Source organism: Rattus rattus, chromosome 2, assembly GCF_011064425.1.
Source record: "Rattus rattus isolate New Zealand chromosome 2, Rrattus_CSIRO_v1, whole genome shotgun sequence".
NCBI classification, from domain to species: domain Eukaryota; kingdom Metazoa; phylum Chordata; class Mammalia; order Rodentia; family Muridae; genus Rattus; species Rattus rattus.
The window spans coordinates 179,865,650-179,888,133 of record NC_046155.1 but is presented as its reverse complement, the minus strand read 5'-3'; the positions used below and the strand labels follow the sequence as shown (position 1 = coordinate 179,888,133).

The window sequence follows — 22,484 nt, the reverse complement described above, 5'->3', positions numbered from 1 at the left end:
GAATCCTGTACTGACCATCTTATGCTTATGCATAATTGGGCAGCCACATGATTAAGATCAGCTGCATTATGGGAGAGCATGTGCGCAGTAGGACACAATGACTACATTTCCTAAGTAGCTAACTCTGTAGAACCCCATTAAATGAAGCCCCAAAGGATAATCAGGGGCCTTGAGTGTTCTCATTCATTTGGCTCACTCTCAGTCTTGGCAGTATATCCCTCTATACCCCATACTAATGCTTTGCTAAGAATAAAATCATCGGGGTTGGGGATTTAGCTCAGGGGTAGAGCATTTGCCTAGCAAGCGACAGGACCTGAGTTTGGTCCCCAGCACCAAAAAAAAAAAAAAAAAAAAAAAAAAAAAAAGAACAAAATCATCGTATCATCTTGCTTCTTTTGCAAATCCCTGTGATCCCTTATCTCCAATTCTTTTGGCCAAGAAACTGGAAACACCTGGCCCACACCCCAACCATTGGCAATATGTCTTCCCCTGTATTCCTTGTCCCCTTACAACAGGAGCCTTTATCCCTCCAATTGGCTTTCCTGCTACATATTTAGTTTACAATTCAAAGCTCAGGGTTCACTACAGAAGTTTAAACATGGAGGGTGACGCGATCTAGATTTCCTTTAGAAGCCGGATGGACACTGCACCATTGTCTGTGATGCTGGTGTCCTGCGCAGAGTGAGGGAAGTGGTGCAGATAAAAGATGAAAAGAAATGTAATTTTAACCAGTGGAAGGGGAAGCCCTTGGTCCTGCCAAGGTTGGACCCCCCAGTGCAGGGGAATGTCCGGAGCGGGTGTCAAGCGGGGAGGGGATGGGGGCTTATGGACAGGGAACTGAGAAAGGGAATAACATTTGAAATGTAAATAAAGAAATATATCTAATAAAAATGATGTATTAAAAAAGTCTGATACCATTAGAGAGATGGAAAACACAAGATTGTGATGGAGCCTCTGTCACAGATGGTGGTAAAGAAAAGCGAGATGGCTGAGTGGGAAGGAGACCTGAGATGGAGAGCATTAGGTCTCCAGAGACAAACCGGGACAATGGCATACCTGGGTTTAGAACTCAGGGTAGGCACTTCAATAGTCAGCAAATAGAAAGGTCCTCTCCTCTCCTCACCTTTTCCCTCCCCTTCCCTTCTCACCTCTCCTCTCTTCTTCTCATCTCCTCTCCCCCTCTTCTCTCCTCACTGCTCCTCCCTCCCATCCTCACCTCTACTTTCTTCTCTCTTCTCCCTCCCCTCCTCACCTCACCCTCTCCCTCTTTTCCTATCTCCTCCTCCCCTCCCCTCTCCTTCTAATGTCTCCTCTCTTCTCAACTTTCTTCTCTCTCCTCCTCTCACTGCTCTTCTCCCCTCCCCTCTTCTCCTTTTCCCCTCACCTCTCCTTTCTTCTCCTCTCCCTCCCTGTCTTACTTCACCTCTCCGTGCTCTCCCCCATTTCCCTCCCTCTTCCCACTTTTCCATTTTCCATTTTCACCCTTTTCCTTCTCTTCTTTCCCCCTTCCTCTCTATCTCCCCTTCTCTCCCTCTCTATCTCTTCTCTTTCTATCTCCCTTTCTCCTCCTATCTATCTCCATTTCTCTTCCTCTCTATCTCCTCTCCTTCTCTATCTTCCCTTCTCTCCCTATCTCCCCTTCTCTCCCCCTCCCTCTCTATTTCCCTTTCTCTCCTCTTTAGAGACAGAGTTTCATTAACACCCTGCTTGTCTTAGAGAGGGTTTCATTAGCCCAACATTCAGAGTATGGCTACAGCTACACCTCAGATCAGACAGAACTGATTTGTGGAAAGACTAAAGAAAGAGGGGGGAAGGGTCCCCAAGTTTGAGGTCAAATAGGAGGAATAAGAGACTGAAGGGGATGGGTTGGGGATTTAGCTCAGTGGTAGAGCGCTTGCCTAGCAAGTGCAAGGCCCTGGGTTCAGTCCCCAGCTCTGAAAAAAAAAAAAAAAAGAGAGACTGAAGGGGATTTGGGCAGTTAGAATTCCAAGAAGATGACTACCTAGGGCTAGGAGAACAAAGGGGTGGTGAGCATGAATCTGAGGGAGGACACAGAACGGTGGCTTGCCAGGATGGGGACTACACTGTTCTGTCACTGCATCATGGATCACTGGCAGCGGAACCTAGACACTCGCTCCCAATGGGCCGAAGGGCTTCCCCACCATCGACACCTGTCCCTTGTCTGCCATAACTGCCTGTTCTGAGACAGAGCCGCAGGGAGGCTCTGTAAGTCCTTGGCAGCTTCCCAAAACTCTCTCCTTATCTGACCCTTAGGCCTTTCACTGGTTTTCTTGTCAACTTGACACAACTAGGATTACCTGGAAAGAGGGGCCCTCCGTTGAGAAAATGCCTCCATCAGATTGGCCTGTAGGCAAGTAAATTTATGGGGGGCATTTTCTGGATGATTGAGGGCGAGCGCAGGCCACTGTGTATGGTGCTATCCCCAGGCATATGGTCTTGGGTGGATAAGAAAGCAGGCTGTGTGAGTCACGGGGAGCAAGTTAGGCAGCAGTGTTCCTCCACCGTCTCTGCTTCAGTTCCTGCCTCCAGGTTACAGCCGTAAGCTGCTACCCTGCCTTCCCTCAGATCTTTGACTGTAACCGGTATGCCAGATAAACCCTTTCCTCTTCAAGTTGGTTTTCATCTGTTTTATCAGAGCAACAGGAAGCAAATTCGGCCAGTTCCATCCCAACTGCTTGTTGCTATTGCAGAGATTGGAGTTCAATTCCCAGGACCCATGATGGGTGGCTTATAAATGCCTGGCACTCCAGCTCCTGGACATGAACACGCTCACACTCTCTCTTGCATGTGTATGTGCACGCACACGCACACGCACACGCACACACACACACACACACAAATAGGCACTCATGCACAGAGACACAGAGAGAAACAGAGAGACAGACAGACACAGAGAAAGAGAGACAGATGCACACAGAAACACACACACACACAGACAAAGACATAAAGGGAGATGCATACGCACAGAGATACTAAGAGAGAGACAGACAGAAACACATGCACAGAGACACAGAAAGACATACACACAGAGACAGACAGAGACACATGCACAGAGACACAGAGAAAGACACACAGACAGAGACATATACAGACACACAGAGAGAGACAGAGACTCAGAGATACACAGAGAAAGAAACAGAGACACAGAGAAATACACAAACCCAGAGACACACAATAGAGACACAGAGAGAGACGCATAGAGAGACACACAGGGAGACGTGGACACAGAAATACACACAGAGAGAAAGAGACATAGAGACACAGAGGCCCACGAAGAGACACACAGACACACAGAGAGACAGACACATATACGTAAAGACACATACACTTCGGTCCCCAGCTCTGGAAAAAAAAAAGACACATATGCACAGAGAAAGAGATTAGAAAACTAAAAACAAAAAATAAAAATGAAAATGTAAAACTCAATGGATGTCACCAGACAAGACGTTGCATTTGAGTCACTGGAATACGAGCAAGTGGGCACAACATAATTACCACAGAACGATGCTTTAAAAAAAAATAGCAGGTGCAGTGGGAAGGGGCAGCGGCTGGGTCAGCGGCTGGTGGCGTGGGCATGGGTCTCAGCAGCTGGCTGCTTCTGGGGAGCTGGAGGGCATGTGTGGGCAGCAATTTTGTCTTGAGAGTCCAGGAGGACAGTGAGTGACCAGCGTCCTGCTGATCCTGGGAGGAGAACACCAGTCACCTTCTCCAGGCCCCACCATGTGCAGACTAGAGCCATTTCTGAAGAGTTCCCTGGCGGTCCTCCTTTTCCTGGGCCTGGCAGAGGCCTGCATTCCTCGTGAAGGTAAGGCTTCTACCCCACGGAATCTTAGGGTTGGGACGTCATTAAGGCTGGAGTCATTAAGCAATTCTGAGGTCTACCATGGGCGTCCTTGCTCTGGGTGTAGACAGATCATTCTCTTCTCCCTTGCAGAGAGGGCTGCATGAGTCCTGGGTTGTTGGCCCTGCCCTTAGACATACAGGGGGCTTCGTGAGTTTCTAGTGAGTAGTCATTCTCCCAGAGGTACTAGTGTCTACATCAGTCCTAGGCTGGAGGATTTGCCCTCAGAGGTACTGGTAGCTTAGTGAATCTTGTAAGGGTGAGCCTATTCTTAGAAACCCTGGTGGCTTCATAGTCCCTGGCTAGTGGCTCTTCCCTGGAGAGAGATATCCAGGGTTTTTGGGTCATATGAAAGGTATGGTTTCTGCCTCATCTTCCTCTTCCTTCCTTCCTTTCCTTCCTCTTCTCCTTTCATTTTAGAAGTTGTATTTGTGTGTGTGTGTGTGTGTGTGTGTGTGTGTGTGTGTGTGTGTGTGTGTGTTATGCCTCAAAGTACACAAGCAGATTAGAAGACAACTGTTAGGAGTTTGTTCTCTCCCTTCCACCATGTGAATCTCAGGAATCTGAACTCACAGCATCAGGCTTTGCTGGGGACAGTAACTTTATCCATCTCCTCCTTCTCCCTCTTCTCTTCTTCTCTTCTCTTCTCTTCTCTTCTCTTCTTCTCTTCTCTTCTCTTCTCTTCTCTCCCTCCTCCTTCTCCTCCTTCCCCTCCTCCTTCTCTTCCTCCTTTTTCTTCTCCTTTCCCCAAATGATCAGTCTTTCCCTGTCTCTTATGAACTTCAAACAGTTACATGAGTCTGGTCAGTTTTCTCAGAAGGTCTCCTAGATTAAATTTCTCTGAGCTTTCCCCATGATTAGACTGAGGTTACGCGGTAGGGACAAGAATATCCTGAAGTCACACTGCCCTCATGGGTGAGTCAGAGCCAAGTGATTGATCATGGTTTGTGTCTTACCTATGAGGGTATTGGCTGGTTTGTGTGTCAACACAAGCTCGAATCATTGGAAAGGAAGGAGCCTCAGTTGAGAAAAGGCCTGTGTGAGATCCCGCTGTAAGGCATTTTTCCCAATTCGTAATCATGGTGGGTGGGGCCACCCCTGGGCTGGTAGTCCTAGTTTCTATAAGAAAGCAGGCTGAGTAAGCCATGGGAAACAAGCCAGGAAGCAGGACCCCTCCATGGCTTCTACAGCAGCTACTGCCTCCAGGGTCCTACCCTGCTTGACTTCCTGTATCAATAAAGAACATCAATATGGAGGTGTAAGGCAAATAAACTGTTTCCTCCCTCACTAACTTTCTGGTCATGGTGTTTCATTGCAGCAATATGACCCTGACTGAGACAGATGCTGTCCTTGATCTCTTGGTTAAGGTTGAATCTACCAGGTTTCTCCACAGCCTGTTACTATTTCTCTTGTAACTGATAAATACAAGATACTGAGACTGTACACATGTACTCTTTTTCTTTTCATGTTGGCCAATGAAATTTAGCAGCCATCTGTAGATCTTGCCTTAAGAAGGGATTGCTGTAGTGTTTGTCAAATAGAGATTTTTCTATTCTCTTTATCCCTTCTGTACGTATTAATTGAAATTCCTAGGTAAGAGATGAACTGGGGTTGGGGGGAACACATGCTGATTTTGCAGAGGAACTGGGTTTGGTTCCAAGCCCTCAGATCGGGAAGCTCACACAGCCTGTATCTCCAGGCCCTGGGCAATTTGAGAAAAGCGAGCACCTTTATTCATATGCACATATACCAGCACCATCAGACACATGACTAAAAATAAAATGTACATGAAAAATAAAAAAGAAGAGACTGATCCATTTGGATGTTTATATTGATGTGAACTCATAGCTTCTTGTGTATCAGTCAATCACCTTCGATGGATGGAAGGCTGACAATCACAGCTTCTCTCTTAGACAGGCTGGAGCTGAAGTGCCTGTAAATAACCCAGGAATCCACAGGCTGCAAGTCCCAGAAGAACACCACTTGGAATGCTCTGTTTACCCCTCTACCAGGGATTCTTTTCCCAATCGTCTAAGCAGATGTCTTTAGAATAGAGCTGAGTCCAGTTTCGAGGTCTCCTAAGCCCTAAGCATAGGCCAGGTTGAACCAAGTGAGTGTTGGCTGGCTGGGCTGGTAGATGGAGGGATGAATGGGTATGCAAAAGACAGTGAATGATAAAAGTAAGTGGATGGACAGATGGATGGATAGATGAACGGATGGGTGGATGGATGAGGTGGATGGATGGATGAGATGGATACTGGGTAGATTTATGGGTGTATGAGTAGGTGGAGACATAGATGAGTAGGCAGATGGGTAAATAGGTGGATGGAAGAACGGGTTGATGGATGATGGATAGGTATATGGTGTATGGGTAGGTAGAGGAGTGGGTGGGGGAACTGATTGGTAGATAATAGCTCTGTGGATGGATAGATAAGCAGATGAGTGATAAACAGGTGAAGATGGATAGGCAGACAGGTGGGTGAACAGATGAAAGACCCTGAGGAACTGATTGACACAGTGTGTATTAGCTAATCTCCAAAGACACGACAGCTGTGGTGATCTTGATCGCTGTAGTGATTTGAGTCTCATTCTCTCCCTGCACCTGCTTCCCGGTCCCGATGGAATCCATGTGAATGATGCCTTTGCCTCCAGTCAAAATGGAAGAGAAAAGTAAGAACCCCTGACATCCCATGTTTGTGGTCTCAGATGACTCCTCTCAGACTCTGTTGGGCCTGGAGAACCCTCTGGGAATTCTGGGGAAGGGTGGAGCTTCAATCTGCCATAAAATCTTGGCTTGAGGATCAGAAAATAAACATTTAAAAGCAAGCAAATGCCAGGCATTATGAAATATGCTGTGATATCAGGTAGAGGCAGGAGAATTGTAAGTTCAAGGTTATCCCCAGCTACACAGTGAGTGCAAGGCTAGCCTGTGCTATTTGAGACCCTGCTTCAAAAAAAAAAGGGCTAGTTTAATAGAAAATAGCTGGATTCTCATGTCTGTACCGGCATCCAGTCTGTTATGATGTGTTTGTTAGACTGAAGTAAATTAAAATGTAATCTCAAATGGAAGGAGTTGGAATATTGTATAAACCCTGTTTTAGCCATAATTCTCCAGAGAACCAGAAAGAATAGAGAGAGTAATTGGAACATTATGATATGGAAGTAGACTAGAATAAAAGTAGGAATAAAGTATGATGCAAATATAACAAAAATGGGTTAGTACTGGGTAGCACTTTAATCCCAGCACACGGGAGGTAGAGGCAGGTGATTCTCAGTTCAAGGCATCGAACTCAAAGTAAATAAAGAAATACAACAGAATAGGATAAATATAGGTTATAATAGTAAATGGAATATATGAAAAAAGAATAGAAATAGAAAAAGAATGGAACAGACTAGGACTGGCTATGATAAGAAATAGAATATATAGAATAGAGTAGAATGGAGTGGAATAGACAAGACAGGTATGGCAGGATTTATTGTGGAGGCCGAGAAGGCCCATAAGACCATCCCAAGCTAGAGAATCCTGGAGGTTGGTAGAGTGGCTCAGTCCAAACCCGAAGCAAACCTCAGAATCAAAGACATTAGTGATATAATTCTCAGTCCCAGGTAAAGGTCCATGAGCCCAGGGAGCCACTGACGTCAGCCTGGGAATTCCAAAGGTGCAGAGCCTGGGGTTTTGGTATCCAAGGTTAGGAAATAAGGGACATTACAGTTGCAGGGGAGCAAGGATTTTTCCCTTCCTCTGCCAGCCTGCTGAACAGCACACATGCCTGCAAACACTGCCAGGGCCACGCCATCACTCGAAGCAAATGCCAAATCACTTAAGCTTCTGTTTCAGAAGAAGAGGAAGGGCTTGGTGCTGCCGATACACCGAGAACCACCGATGCAATAACGAGATTCTGGTGGTTTGAATAGGCTTGGTCTCGGCAGGCTCATGTGTGTGAATGCTTAGCTCATAGGGAGTGGCACTCAAAAAGTCCCAGGGATACCTCAGTGGTTCCTGACTGATCCTTTGAGAATTTTTCCCCCAATGGCATATGGGAGAGGAAAAGGCCTCTGAGATTGTGAGTGCTCAGAAAGCATGGCCCCCCTCATCTTTATTCCTATGGCCTAGGAAAATTCCTAGTACTCAGCTGGACTGAATAAATGGAAAGAGCTTTTCTGTGCAAATGTAAGACAATGCTACCACTTTGAAAGCAGAGAGAGGGAAACAGTGGAAATTCAGTACCTAGCATGCCTTGAGCACTTCAGAAGTGTCATGCAATTACATTGTCAAATCCAGGTGGCAAAAGCTCTAAGTTCCCACACTGAGCCATCCTCTCTCTGACTCTTTTGAGAGGAGGTTCATATGCACAGCTCTGGGCCCAGCACAATGGCTCAGTGGGCTGAGGGACTTGCCACCAAGCCTGAGTTCAGCCCACAGAACCCTTCTTATTCAAACCATCACAGAAAGTTCTGGACCCTAGGCAATCGGTGTTACCACTGCCTAAGAGCCCCTCCTTATATAACAATGGGCGTGTAACCACTCCATGAAGGAACACAGAAATGCATGGGTTGACTGAGGTAATTTGCATTTGTACTGACCCTACCCTCTTCTTTGCCTCTGTTTTCCTGGCTGACTCAATGGCTCCTGGTTCCTGCTCCTCTTCAAGTCAAACGTAAGCCACAATCCCTCTCTTTATAAACTAGGGTTGGGGTGGGGGTGGGGGCTCCAACTCAGTCGGACAAAAGAGAGGGGCAAACATCTAACCATGACATTCTACAGGAGCAGACTCAGAGAATACTCAACTAGAACGTGGCCGCTTGACCTAGATCTAAAGGCCACAGGGTGGGGATAGATTTCCAGGCTAGCCACCCTCTCAAATCCTGTAGGAATGATGCTTGCGAGGGAGGAAGAAAGAACCTTTGTTGGTTTCCATGACTACAGCTTGATATTAATGTCAGGACAATGAGCTCTCCGGGTTGGGAGCCCCACTTCTCTATAGCCAGGGTGGACTGTGTAGTGTCAGGTGAGCATCCAGTCTGATGGGCTGAGAAGTAGCCCTCCTGGCCTCCAGCTGAGAACAGAAAATTGACAGTTAGGTTGTTATGTAGACCATATTCTTTTAATCTCCTGTAAAAGGGAGGGTTTAGATTCTCTGGAGCTCTTACTTCCAGAATAAATACATCTTCAAAGGGATGGAGGAACCAGGGGCAACAGCAGAGCTCCCCATTCTAGTCCTGTGCCCTCTCTGTTTGGGGATCTTTGAAGTACACTGAGGGACAGTGCACAAAAGATGACTTAATCGATTCCACATTCCTTCTCAACTTTGCTTGGACAAATGTTCCCTCGGGCCGGCCCATCCTCTCTTTCCTGATGCTCATGTGCCTGCAGTGCTGAAAGGTAAGAGTCTCTATTTCCTTCCCCATCAGATCTAGTTGCCTTTGTCCCTCAGAAATAACACCAGCTGACTTTTGACCAGCATTTCTTCTCCTGTGTCCGCAGCCAAGCTTCTAATCTAGGGACGGAAGAGAATCTGAGTAGCTGAAGCACCTCACTTGACAGAGTTCAAACGCACTTTCCCCCTCTACCCACCAAATCCAGTCCCCCCCCCTCTTAATCCATATGTAACTGGTTTGCATCTTGGTGAGAGTAAGTTCAAGACCAGTTCAGCTGGGGAAACAAAGGAGTAAAGAAAGAATTATTACCAGCAGTAAGGAGAGACAGTAGTGATTTCCAGAGCGGTGCCCTCCTCCGAAGGAGTCCACACACAGTCAAATAGGAAAGCACTTAAGGGAAGGCGTATGCTTAGTGGAAGGTCCTATCTAAAGAGGGGACTACAGAAGACATATTTTGGGTATGTTTAGCTTACGGTCATGTTAGCAAATTAAAGATGGCAGCCAAAGACACATCTGCGCATGTCCATTTTTAATCACAGTGGAGAGATGAGTTTCTGGGCATGCTCCGCTTTTGTTTTAAGATGATTAACAGGACCATCTCTGAGCATGCTCTGTTCTCATCATAAAGACAGTGGACTGGAATCCTTCTGGTACGTTCATCTTTTTTTTTTTTCTTTCTTTTTTTTTTCTTTTTCCCCCTTGTGTTTTCCCTCCTTTTTTTTTCTTCTATTTTTTTTTTTTTTTTTTTTTTTGAGACAGGGTCTCACTATGTAGCCTGACTGACCTAGAGCTTACTATATAGATTGGGCTGGCCTTGAACTCACAGAGATCCATTTGTCTCTGCCTCCCAGGTGCTGAGATTAGAGGCATGCACCACCATGTATGTCTAACTAATCACAAAATTTTGACTGAGAGAAAAAAAAAAAAAGGAAAGACATTTTGAGAGCATCTATCCCTAAAAATGCCTTCTTCACTTAGAGTGGCTGATACAAGCTTCAGGGTGTGACAGAAACAAAAAGCCACTTGGCCATCCAGCAAATTTTCAATCTACCCTAGATCTAATTTTGCAGACACATTCAGACAGAAAAAGTCAAATGGGATGGGAGGATAGCTCAGTAGTTAATGCACTTGATCGCCGAAAGCTTTAAGAGATGAGTTCAAATCCCCAGAGCCCTTAATAAATGCCAATGGGCATGGTATCCCACCGGTAACTCCAGCCTCAGAAGGTGGAGATTAGGGATCAAGTTTGAGATTAGCCTAGTACCTCACTCTAGAGACTGCGAAGGGCAACCTTTCCTCTCCTTCCAGCACAGCTACAGACAAGCTGTTTGACTGCCATTCTCAGCTCAGTAAATCCTGATAGGTTGTTTCTCTACTGGTGAGCGAGTTCAAACCAGATTAGATTATACTAAATGCAGGGTTATTGGGATGCTCCCAAGGGAAGTCTCCAAGAGGAGAGAGAAGAAAGGGAGGGGGAAGGGGAAAGGAGAGGAGAGGAGAGGAGAGGAGAGGAGAGGAGAGAGAGAAGAGAAGAGAGAGAGGAGTCTGGATTATTAGGGAAGAGCCTCTAGAGCAGCCCAGTCACCCTTCAACATCCCCCCTCCCCGGGCTGGAAAGTTCAGAGTTGGGGGGACTGAGGGATGCTGGGAGAACCTGGAGGTCAGGTCTGCCTCCATACGTAAAATATGCACCTCAGTTCCTTGCACCCAGGTCTGAAACCAAACCAGTACTCCCCTCCTACACACCTAGCCCACCCCCCAAATCTGCTGGGACTCCTGGGAATCTCATGTAATCCCCATCTCCATTCCCAACCATGTATCACGATCCATTATAGATTCCATTTTCCAACAAGTTCCCAGCCCCCAGAGCCCGCTCTTGTTTTGGCTTTCTAATTATGGCTTTGTCTCTATGACCCATCCGACTCACCGTCCTGTGCTTCATCTGTAATCTTGACCTCCATGTCACCTGGCCTGGTCCTGATGCCATCAGGAATCTTGGGTAAGTGTGTGAATCACATTGTCATGGACTGAGAGGTTCAAAGGAAAACTTGGAGCAAGAATTTGTAGGCTGGAACTGTTGTAGCGGCGCACACCTTTAATCCCAGCACTCAGGAGGCGGAGGCAGGATCTCTCTGAGTTTAGGCCAGCCTGGTCTAATAGAGTTCCAGGACTACAGGCCAAAAAATGAAAGTTATGGGTTGCACTCAAGTTTGTCTTTTGACCTCCACACAAACCTCGGTACATGCATGCACACATGCACACACACTCTAACACATGCATAGTTTGTAGTTTTCATTTTTCTCTCATGCATTACATGCTGTCTGAGTTTCCCATCCCTCCCCTCTATCCCAGATCAACTCCTCCTCTGATTCCCTTTTAAAAAATTAGAGAGCAGGATATCCACTGAACATGGCCTAACTGTTGTGTTTTATAAAACGGTAGGGAAAGAAGGAATGTGTTTGGTGGACTTGTAGTCAGGTGTGGGGGAAGGGGGTGTCTCTGTGGGCATCTCATCCCCCTGAGGGACCAGCCACATGGAGATATGATATAGAATAGAGTTTTTTGAGGGCATGGGGAGAGGAGTTGAGGAAGTAGAGACAGAGAAAGGCAGAGAGTAGAGGAGTAGAGGCTGGCCATGAGCTCTTAGAGAGGTGGGGAGGGGAGTGGGAAGAGGGGGAGTAAGGAGCTAGAGGACAGAGCTAGAACAAGAGGGGGGGCAAACAGCTCCCTTTATAGTGAGTCAGGCACACCTGGCTGTTGCTAGGTAACTGTGGGGTGGAGCCTACACAAAATGCCAACACTGACAACATATAATAAGTCCGGATACCAACCCTCATATCACAGCTGGATACAGCAAACCAACGGGAGGGAAAGGGTCCTAAGTGCAGGCAAGAGTCAAAGACTCCTGCTGTTGGGAGTCCCACAAGAACACAAGGTACACAACCACAATATGCAGACCCACAATGGCTCAGACCCATACCCAGCCCATGTTTGTCTTGTCAGTCTCCGTGAGACCCTCTGAGCCCCACTTAGCTGATTCTGTAGGTTGTGTTCTGTGGTGTCCTCAACCCCTCTGGCTCCTACAATCCTTCCTCTGCCTCTTCTCTGGGGATACATTGGCTCTGCCTAGTGTTAGTCTGTGGGTCTCTGCGTCTGCTCCCATCAGATGCTGGATGAAGCCTCTCTGATGACAATCGGATTAGGCACCAGTCTATGAGGGTAGCAGAGTATCATTAGAAATCATTTCATTGACTTTTTTCCCCAGTCATGATTGGCTCTATCCTGTGTCACTGGGCTGTCCTGCTTTTGGTTCCTGGCCATCCATGCAATGTCAGGCATAAGGTAGCTCATGGATTTCAGAGGGTTCCACTGCACTATGTTGACCCCAAAATGCCATCTCTTCTTCCCATTCCTTTCATCCTACCCCCACCGGATCCCTCCAGGTCTTGTCCCTACTAGCCCCCAATCTACCCAAAAAACCTGATTCTATTTCTCCTTCTTAGAAAGATCCGTGTGTCCCCCTTGAGCCCTCCTTGTTACTCAGCCTCTCTGGGTCTGTCACTGGTAGCATGGTTATCCTTTACTTAGCAGCTAATGTCCACTTAGAAATCAGTGCACACCATGTTTGCCTTACTGGGTCTGAGTTGCCTCACTCAAAGAGATCTTTTCTAGTTCCATCCATTTGCCTGCAAATTTCATAATGTCACAATGGAATGTAACTCAGCTGTTAAAAACAGTGTATGTGCCATGTCTTCTTTATCTATTCTTCAGTTGTGGGACGTCTAGGTTTTCAGTTTCCAGCTATTATGAATAAAGTTGCAATATGGCAGTTCCTCGGAAAACTGGGAATCAATCTACCTCAAGACTGAACTATATAGAGGGCATATACCCAAAGGACGCTCCATCCTACCACAAGGACATTTGTTCAACCATGCTCATTACAGCTTTATTCATAATAGTTACATGTGCATTAAGAAAAAAGACTTACTTATTTTATGTATACAAGTATGCTGTCTTCATGCGTACCAGAAGAGGACATCAGATCCCATTACAGATGGTTGTGAGCCACCATGTGGATGCTGGGAATTGAACTCGGGACCTCTAGAAAAACAGTCAATGCTTTTCACTGCTAAGCCATCTCTCCAGCCCCCAATGTGTGCATTTTTAAAGGGGGTTGACAGAACGGCTCAGGAGGTAGAAGGTGTTTGCTGCTTGATGACCTGACTTAATTCAGAGAGAGACATACAAGGTGAAAGAAGAGAACCAACTCCAACAGCTCCTTGGCCCTCCGTGCATATACTGCAGCACAAGTAACTCCGCACTTTTAAAAATAAAGAACAGGGTGGGGGCTAGGGAGCTGGTTCAGTGGTTAGATGTCTCAACTACCTTTAGAGGATCAGAGTTCAATTCCCAATAGTCATGTTCAGCTGCCCACAACTGCTTCTAACTCCAGCTCCAAGGGATCTGCTGCCCTCTTCTGGCCTCTTAAGGCACTACAGTCACATGCACATACCCACACAGATACACATAACTAAAAATAAAAAGTGAAATCTTGGAGGGAGGGGAAACTACAAGATAGGTGGCTCCCCAAAACATTGGTAAGTTTTTAGCATGGTGACAGAAGTCCAAAGATAGAACTAATTCAGGATCTAGTGGGATCGTGTACTGCATGGCAACCCTGTGTTGGGTCACATTATACTTCAGTGATGAATTGCATATACTTCAGCAGACCCTAATACCATACACTGATAACATAAGCATCTCAGTTTGAGGACGTCCATTCCCTGATGTTTGTACAATGATGAAATTGCCTACTGACCTGGTGTTCAGACCACACTGGAAGCAGATGATGCCTTGTATGACTGAGCTGGGTCAAAGGGTTGAGACTATTAAGGAAACCCCAAATCAGTGGTTCTCGATCTTCCTAATGCCACAACCCTTTAATACAGTTTCCTCATGATTATGGTGACCTCCAACCATAAAGTGATTTCATAACTGTAATTTCTACTGTGATAAACTATAATGAAATATCTGATATAGACAGTGTCTGATATCTGACTCCTGAAGGGTCAGGACCACAGGTTGAGAACCCCTCCTCTAAGTGATGCTGCTACTTCCTGGTAGATGGTTTCCTTTTCTCCAATAGTTAAAGGACGGAAAGACAGAAAAACAGCTCGGCACACAGTGAAAGTTTAATGGTAGATGTTACAGTTTATTGGATAGAGAAGGGACTCTGAGGAGCCCAGCAGATCTAAGGGGGTTCAGAGTGTCCCTCTTGGTGAGTCTTCTACCCTGTCTTTTACTGCTCTGAAGTTATCTGTGTGTTCCTCTATAGCAGGGACTGGGTTTCTGCTATGTCCACAAGTGCAGAAATATCTGGTTGGTTGACTGGCTTGGGTCAGAGTGTACATCCCCACCTCCTTTGCTCTTGGAGTGTAGTAAGTCCAGAAAGATCCACGTTGTGCAAGGGAAAAATGGGACTACAAGGCAGAGAAATGGAAACTGACGAAGACAAAAAAAGCCACAAAGAAATTGAAATGTATTCTATATCATTAGGGACACAAATCTATTTAAAAAACAACCAAACTGGGCTTATTGTGGCCCCTGTCTCACCGTCCTAAATGGCCTTGGCCTCGATAGCTAAGGCACCATAGCCTCACTTCCCCCACACTTGGAAAGTTCGCTGGCTGTGGGTTTTCTTTCTGTTTCCATTGCTGTGTGTTGATACCATTTGTCTGTGTTTTGTTTTGTTTTTCTGTCTCCTCCCTCAGGGTTAATGAACAGACTGTCCCCAGATGGTAAGTGTGACACCCCTCTTTTCAGCTCACAAGGAGTGATGCAGCTGCAGAACGCCTTGTGCTTTATTTGGTTTTAAATTTAAAATAAAAAAAAAATTATGCTGGGTGGCACTCCTTTAATCCCAGCACTTGGGAGGCAGAGGCAGGGGGAGGACATTGCTGTCCAGTTCTATTTTTTTCAGCCTAACTTTCATGAGACAGCGTCTCTCACTAAACCTAGAGCTCATTGTTTGACGGTTGGCTCTGGTTAGTGAGTGCCTGGGATTCACTGAATCTCCATAGTATTGGGACTACAGGTGTCGGGGCCTTAGCCAAGTTTTTATAAAGCTGCCAAGAGGATCAGAACTTAGATCCCCACGCTTGCACAGCAAGAGCTCTCCCAAGCCACCTCCCAAGCCCTTCGCCTCTAATATCAACCTTGTGGGGCACTAATAGCCGTAATGCTAGATCATATAATATATACATACGAATGTATCTATAAACCAGAGGTTCTCAACTTTCCTAATACTTCGACCCTCTAAGACAGGTCCTCATGTTGTGGAGACCCCAACCAAAAAATGATTTTGTTGCTACTTCATAACTATACTTTTGCTACTGTGTCAATTTGTAATGTAAAAATCTGATATATGACCCCCCCCCCAAATGGGTCGAGAACCACCGGTATAAACCATTATGATAGAACAGTAGTCACTTAATGTCTGTACTTAGCTGTTAGCTTGGAGTTGAGAGCGGGAAAAGGTCAGAGTCATCGGGGACAAGGTAGCAACTGACAAACGTTTAGTAAAATGGCTCATTGGCAAACAAAAGGCACTTGCTGCTGAACCTAATGACCTGAGTCCAGTCCCCAGGACCTACAAGGTGGGAAGAGAGCTATGTAGTGAGTACCAGGGTTTATCTGTTACTTTTCTCATCCGTATGACAGACCATCCTGAGTTTAGAAATGAAAGGGTCTATTTAGCTTACAGTGGTGGTGGTGCTGGTGGGGAAACCATGGTGTCCGGATGTTAAGGAGCTGATCACATGGCATCCACAGTGCAACAGGACCTCCTCGGTTTCTCCTTTTCATGAAGCCCGGGACCCTAGCTTATAGGATGATATTGCCCAAGTTTAGAGTGGGTCTTCTAGCATCAGATGAATCTCAGCTAAACAAGAAATCCCTCACAGACATGCCAGGAAATCTGTCTCCACAGAGATCCTAGGTCCCATGAATCAGACAATATAAATTCATCACAAATAAAGCTGGGATTTGAAATCCTGTCTCGGAAGACCAAGAAAAAAATTTATCAAGCACCTTAAGTGAGCTAATGAATTTTCAGATCTTCCTTGGTTTTTTATCCTCCCTCCCATGATATCTCTAAGAGGGAGAGATGCCATGCCATGCTATTATATATTTTTGTGTGTGTGTGCAATGTGTGTGTGTGTGTGCAATGTGTGTGTGTGTGCAATGTTTGTGTGTGTGTGTGTGTGTGTGTGTGTGTGTGTGTGTGTGTTGCCCAGGACAGCTCCAGTTTTAATAGTGACACCTCTTACTCTGGAAGTCTTTGTTTGAACATTGGTTGTTCTACTTTGATTCCTTTGGGTGTGTGTGTGTGTGTGTGTGTGTGTGTGTGTGTGTATGTATGTAGGGGCAGGTGGGCAAGATCTCCCTAAATGTGACGGCTCATGCCTTTAGTCCCAGCTACTCAAGAACCAGAGGCAGGCAGATCTCTGAGTTCTAGGTCATCCTGGTCTACAAATTGAATTCCAGGACAGCCAGGACTACACAGAGAAACCCAACAAAAGAAAAAGAGAGACAGAGACAGAAAGACAGAGACAGAGAGACAGAAAGACAGACAGACAGAGGGGGGGCAACTTGGTCTTGAACTCCCAGTCCACCTGCCTCTGCCCCTGAGTCATGAGATCACAGATGTACACCACTCGAATTTGAGTCTGTTGTGTGTACAACATGAATGCAGGTGTGTACGTCAGTGAGTGCACCCATGGAGCCATGGAGGCCAGAAGTCGATGCTGGATATCTTTTCCAATCACTCTCCACATTATTTTTTCTTGAGACAGGCTCTCTTCAGTGAACCTGGAGCTCACCATTTCCTTTTTGTTTCTTTTAAATTTATTAATTTTTATTTTAGGCGTATAGGTGTTTTGCCCGCTTGTATGTCTGTGAACCATGTGCATGCAGTACCCATAGGGGCTGGAACAGGGAGGGCATCAGATCTCCTGGAGCTGGAGCTACAGGAAGTTGTGAGCCACCCTGTGGGTACTGGGACTCAGAACTTCAGTCTGGCAAGAGCAGCCAGTGTTCCTGACTGCTGAGCCATCTCTCCAAACCTTTCTGATTTTGTTTTTATGAGGAAATGTCGGAGGAGGCTCACACAGTGAGGAGGTGAATGAACCAAGATTTAAACACAGTCCTGTTTGTTCAGCAACACCTTCCTTGCTCTTAGGATGGTACCCGTCTTTGCCTCTTCCAGCCATAATCTTGTCTCTCAGCCCCTTTACAGCTGAGTTCTCTCCCGGTAGGACCATACCCACACTCTTCCCTACGGCTAGGATAATTTTTCTTTTCCCCTTCCAAGATCTTTCCACTCAGCTAATCCCTGCTCATCTTTCAGATTTCAGAAAAAACATCATATCCTCCTCCAAGACGCCTCCCCTGGTAACCACTCCAGGTCAGCAACCAGAATCCCTTTAAAAGTTCCTGCCATGCCCTGCAGGTCGACCAGAACACCACTCCCTCCTTTGTCCCACTTCACAAGGCATTTGGTCCTCCTCTCCTGCAAGCTCCTGGAAAACCATGGATATTGTTCATTGGGGGTAGATATTGTTTCACCCAAACCTTGCTTATGCCCAGGATAAAGTAGGTGCTTCATAAATATTTATTTTAGAAAGAGTGGCTGCAGACTCCCTATCCTATTCTGTAAATTGAGAGAGAGAGAGTTGGATTGCCTGCTTTCTGATAGCATCCTCATCTCTGGGCTCTGTCTGGTCAGGGATGCTTATCTGGTGGCAAAACTATTAATCAATTTCTTTCCCTCTCCCCCTCTCCTCCCCTCCCTCCCCTTCCCTCCCATCCTCTTCCCGCTCTCTGTCTCGTGCTCTCTCTCTTTCTCTTCCTCCTCCTCCCTCTCCCACCCCTAATTTCGCTCCCACACTTCTCTCCCTCTCTCTGCTCCCCTGTTGAACATGGCGGCATTCATTCTTCCTTCCAGACAGGACAGAAGAAGAAAGTAAGTACTATGAAAGCATATGACTCCCAGCTCTCCCGCCCCCATTTTGCCGGGGATTGAACTCAGAACCTTGTGTGTGCTAGGCAGGGGCTCTACTGCTGAATCACACCCCCAGTTCTTCCTTAGGGGATTCCAATAAGTGTTGTACTGATACACTTTTAATTTCCTAATTTCTTTCTTTCCCTTTCCTTTTTTATTTTGTTTTTTTAGGGCGGGGGTGTTTTTGTTCTTGTTTTTTGAGACAGGGTTTCTCTGTGTAGCCTTGGCTGTCCTGGAACTAGTTCTGCAGACCAGGCTGGCTTTGAACTCACAGAGATTTACCTGCCTCTTGCCTTCCTAGTGCTGGGATTAAAGGCACGATAAAGGCATGTGCCACTATCACCTGGCTTTTAACTTTAACTTTCTATTTTCTTTTTTTTTTTATTATATATAAGTACACTGTAGCTGTCTTCAGACACACCAGAAAAGTGCATCAGATCCCATTACAGATGGTTGTGAGCCACCATGTGGTTGCTGGGATTTGAACTCAGGACCTCAGGAAGAGCAGTCAGTGCTCTTAACCACTGAGCCGCCTCTGCAGCCCAACTTTCTATCTTCAAATGAGTTCTTACTAAGCTGCCCAGGGTAGCCAGGAACTCAACTGTCTCAAAATGAAAAGTAAAAAGAGGGTATATAGCTCAGTGGTAGAGCCCCTGCCTAGCATCCCCCAGTGAGGGATGGGGTATAACTCAGCAGTAGAGTGCTCTCCTAGTATGTAGAAGATCTATGTCAAATCCCCAGTACAACAAAAAAGTTTGTTAGAGCAAGTAATTCACAAGTTACACAGAGAAAAACCAGAAGTAGTTTGGGGGAACTTTGTCCAGACAGGATTGCACACTGGAGGACAGAGGATGAAGGGCCAGTAACACGGGCAGAACCGTGAATGGGTCACAGCAATTCTATTGATTTACCTGGTTCAGTCCATTGCAAAGTCCCTGATGGTACAATATAAATATATTGGATGTTTCTGATTGGCTGAGCCACATTCTGCTTTTCAGTAGTCTAGTGGGGCTTCAGTTTTCCTTAATTGAAATGCTTGAAGCTGGAAGTGCTTCAGATTGCAGACATTTTCAGAATTGTGAACAGGACATTGACTCTATCAGTTGAGACTCTTACCCTGACCCTCCCAAATCTGATCTGGACAACATCCAAGTCTAAAACTGTGCTGACTCAGACTGGTGATCCCAGCGCTTGGGAAATGGAAGTGGGGGTGGGGGTGAGGGTGGTGGTTGTGGGGGTGGGGGTGGGGTTTGGCTGCATTTCACCCTACAGAAAGAGTTTCAGGATAGCCTTTATCTGTGGAGTGAGAGGACCCTGTCTCAAAGATTAAAACTAAATGGAGGCCAGAGAGGAGACTCAGCAGTTACAAACACTCTCTGCTTGCTAGAAGACCTGAGTTAGGTGCCACCCACTTAAGACAATTTACAGCTGCCCGTGACTCTGTCTGGCTTGCGAGGGCATACATATATGGTTACACACAGACAGGTACACATGCATAAAATAAAATAAGCTTTAAAACAAACAATGAAAACAAGTCACAGTGAAACTACTCCAGCAAAAATCTCATCACAGAGCCATTTCGGATTAGGGATGTTCAGCCTCTGCAGGTGAGCAAGGGAGAAAGCCCAGGTTAGAGTTCTGCTAATGCTCACAGATAAAGCCTGCCTGAGGCATTAGGAGACCATTGGCTTTATCTGCTCTAGGATTCTGCAAACCTGGTTTCCTCTCTAAGTCAGTTCCACAGAACACAAGAAAAACTGTCAGATGCTTGAAAAAGTATTTTATGAAAGAAAATGGAAGGCACCAGAGACAGAGGGACCAATATTCATTTATTTTACTCTCTGGCCCATTCTTTCCCACATGGACTCCTTGATTCTGCTTCCAATCTACCGTCCAGTGAAAAGTAAGTTATTTCTCCTTTTATCATTGATGTCCTTTTGGTGTTTGTTGTTTGGTGGGAAAGTCTCAAGTAGCCCAGGCTAGCCTTAAATTCCATATATAACCAAAGATGACCTCAAACTCTTGATCCTCCTGCCTCAGCCTCTTGGGTGCTGGGATTACAGGAATACACCACCTGCCTAGCAAAGAAAATTGTTTTTAGGAGTTGGGGATTTAGCTCAGTGATAGAGCGCTTGCCTAGCAAGCGCAAGGCTCTGGGTTCGGTCCTCAGCTCTGAAAAAAAAAAAAAAAAGACAAAAAAGAGGAAAATTGTTTTTATAGTTCTTTTTTTTTTCCTTCCTTGTGGGTAACTGGAGGTTTCCAGATACTTGGAGGAACAAGAAAGAAGGGAGCTAGACATGGGCACTTGCCTATGATCCCAGCACTCTAAATGCTATGTAAGGCAGGAGGATTAGCATTTCAAGACTAGTGCAGTTACATATCACATTTTAGGTTAGCCTGGGCTATATAAGGTTCTGTGGCAAAAAAAAAAAAAAGAAAGAAAAAAAGAAAGAAAGAAAGAAAGGGGAAAAGAGGAGGCGGGGGAGAGGAGAGGAAAAGGAGGAGAGGGAGGGGAGAAAAAGCTGTTTTTAGGGGAATTTACTCCATTAGTGGAGGAGACTCCAGGTGGCCTTTAGGCTCTGCCCACTTCCAGGGACTGTAAACTGGGGTCTGGGACTGTATGTATTACTGGAGTCTCAGGATTTGAGCAGATTCGTAAACTGCCCCATTGTCCTAGACCACAGGAGTTATATGCATTTATAGGTAGAAAACAAAACCAAATAAAAACTAGGATCCAAGCTTTCCTCCATGACTGGAGTGGGGGTGGGGTGGGGGGGGAGATGTGAGGAGGGTGGGGGGAGGCAGGAGAGAAGGGTGGATATGCTTTCCTGATGCCCTCTAGATTTCTGGAAGGTGAATCCCCAGGGGAAATGGGCCAGGCGATTCCATGCACAGGGATGAAAGTGTCTTAAAGCAGACAGGTCAGACGACCCAGCGTCTCTGACTGCAGCCTTGCCTGTGCTGTTTGCACTGGATGATACTTCCATGTCCCTTGTTGGGTGGGCCTCTGCTGAGGACACTCCAGGTGGGATGGGGAAGGTCAGGCATTGCTAACACCCCTTTCCTTTCGGATCTTCACTTCTGACTATACCCAACCGTCCCACCTGGATTCTCCTCTCCTTGATGCCCCTGTCTCAACAGTATTGAAACGTAAGTTCTTATTTTTCTTCTTTCACCTGCCTCATCTTATTCCTGCCAGGAGGCCCACATCAGTGCAGGGACTGTCAGGGGTAGGGGTGGAGGGGGGAATGCTGTGCAGGGACCGTCAGGAGTGGGGGCTGAGGGGGGGATGCATTACTCTCATCTTCCAAAGGGCGGGTGGAGGAACAGCAAGGGGGCTCAGAAGTTAAAAAGAGCTTGCACCTAAGCCTGAGTTTGATCTCAGTACCATGTGGTGGAAGGAGAGAATTGGTCCAATCAGCGTCCTCTACATGTGCTCTCTCTCTCTCTCTCTCTCTCTCTCTCTCTCTCTCTCTCTCTCTCTCTCACACACACACACAGACACACACAGACACACACAGACACACACACTCTATTGGGGGCTGGAAAGGTGGCTCAGTTGTGAGAGCACTGGCTGCTCTTCCAGAAGACCCGGGCTCCATTCCTGGCACCCACACGCCAGCTCGCAGCTGTCTGTAACTCCAGTTCTAGGAGACCCGACTCCTCTTGTTCCCTGTGCACCAGGTATACATGTGGTGCACAGACATATGCAGGCAAACACTCATACACATGAAATCAAATTCATAACTAAGATGTAAGGATACTTATAATTTAGAATGCCCTGACTATCCCTTCAGCCTTCACCATCATCATCAGATTCTGCTTTGACCTCCAGGTCTCTTAGGCTAGTCCTCCTCAACTCTGCTCTAAGACCCTGGGCTCTGCTCTGTCCTGGGCTCTGAGCTCATTTGGTCCCCATCTCCCACCATCTAATGTTGTGATTTATTTCTCCCTCCTGTGGTCTCCTCTCTCACGGACCCTGGACTCACCGATACCTCCCGTCTCCTGGATGGACCACAGGGATCCTTGGTAAGCACCTCATTCTTTGTGGACCCTGGACTTGGGTAACAAGCTTCTTTCTATCACCAGAGTGTGTGGGAAGATGGGAACCTGAGATGTGTCGCCAATGGGCTCAGGACTCCCTGGAAATTCAGGACCTGACTTAAGTCACCAAAACATACAC

At 46.4% G+C, this 22,484-nt stretch overlaps 1 protein-coding gene across 1 annotated transcript in view; it reads left to right on the top strand.

The window, feature by feature from the left end:
• The first annotated feature begins 3,741 nt into the window (after positions 1-3,741).
• The window catches only part of Eddm13 (epididymal protein 13), a 29,340-nt gene continuing 10,597 nt past the window's right edge, over positions 3,742-22,484 (top strand). The window contains exons 1-8 of the mRNA XM_032894612.1: positions 3,742-3,826; positions 6,515-6,532; positions 8,515-8,520; positions 9,237-9,245; positions 11,231-11,239; positions 15,012-15,038; positions 17,648-17,704; positions 18,245-18,281. Coding sequence (XP_032750503.1) covers positions 3,742-3,826; positions 6,515-6,532; positions 8,515-8,520; positions 9,237-9,245; positions 11,231-11,239; positions 15,012-15,038; positions 17,648-17,704; positions 18,245-18,281 — 248 coding nt within the window. The remainder of the gene's footprint in view (positions 3,827-6,514; positions 6,533-8,514; positions 8,521-9,236; positions 9,246-11,230; positions 11,240-15,011; positions 15,039-17,647; positions 17,705-18,244; positions 18,282-22,484) is intronic.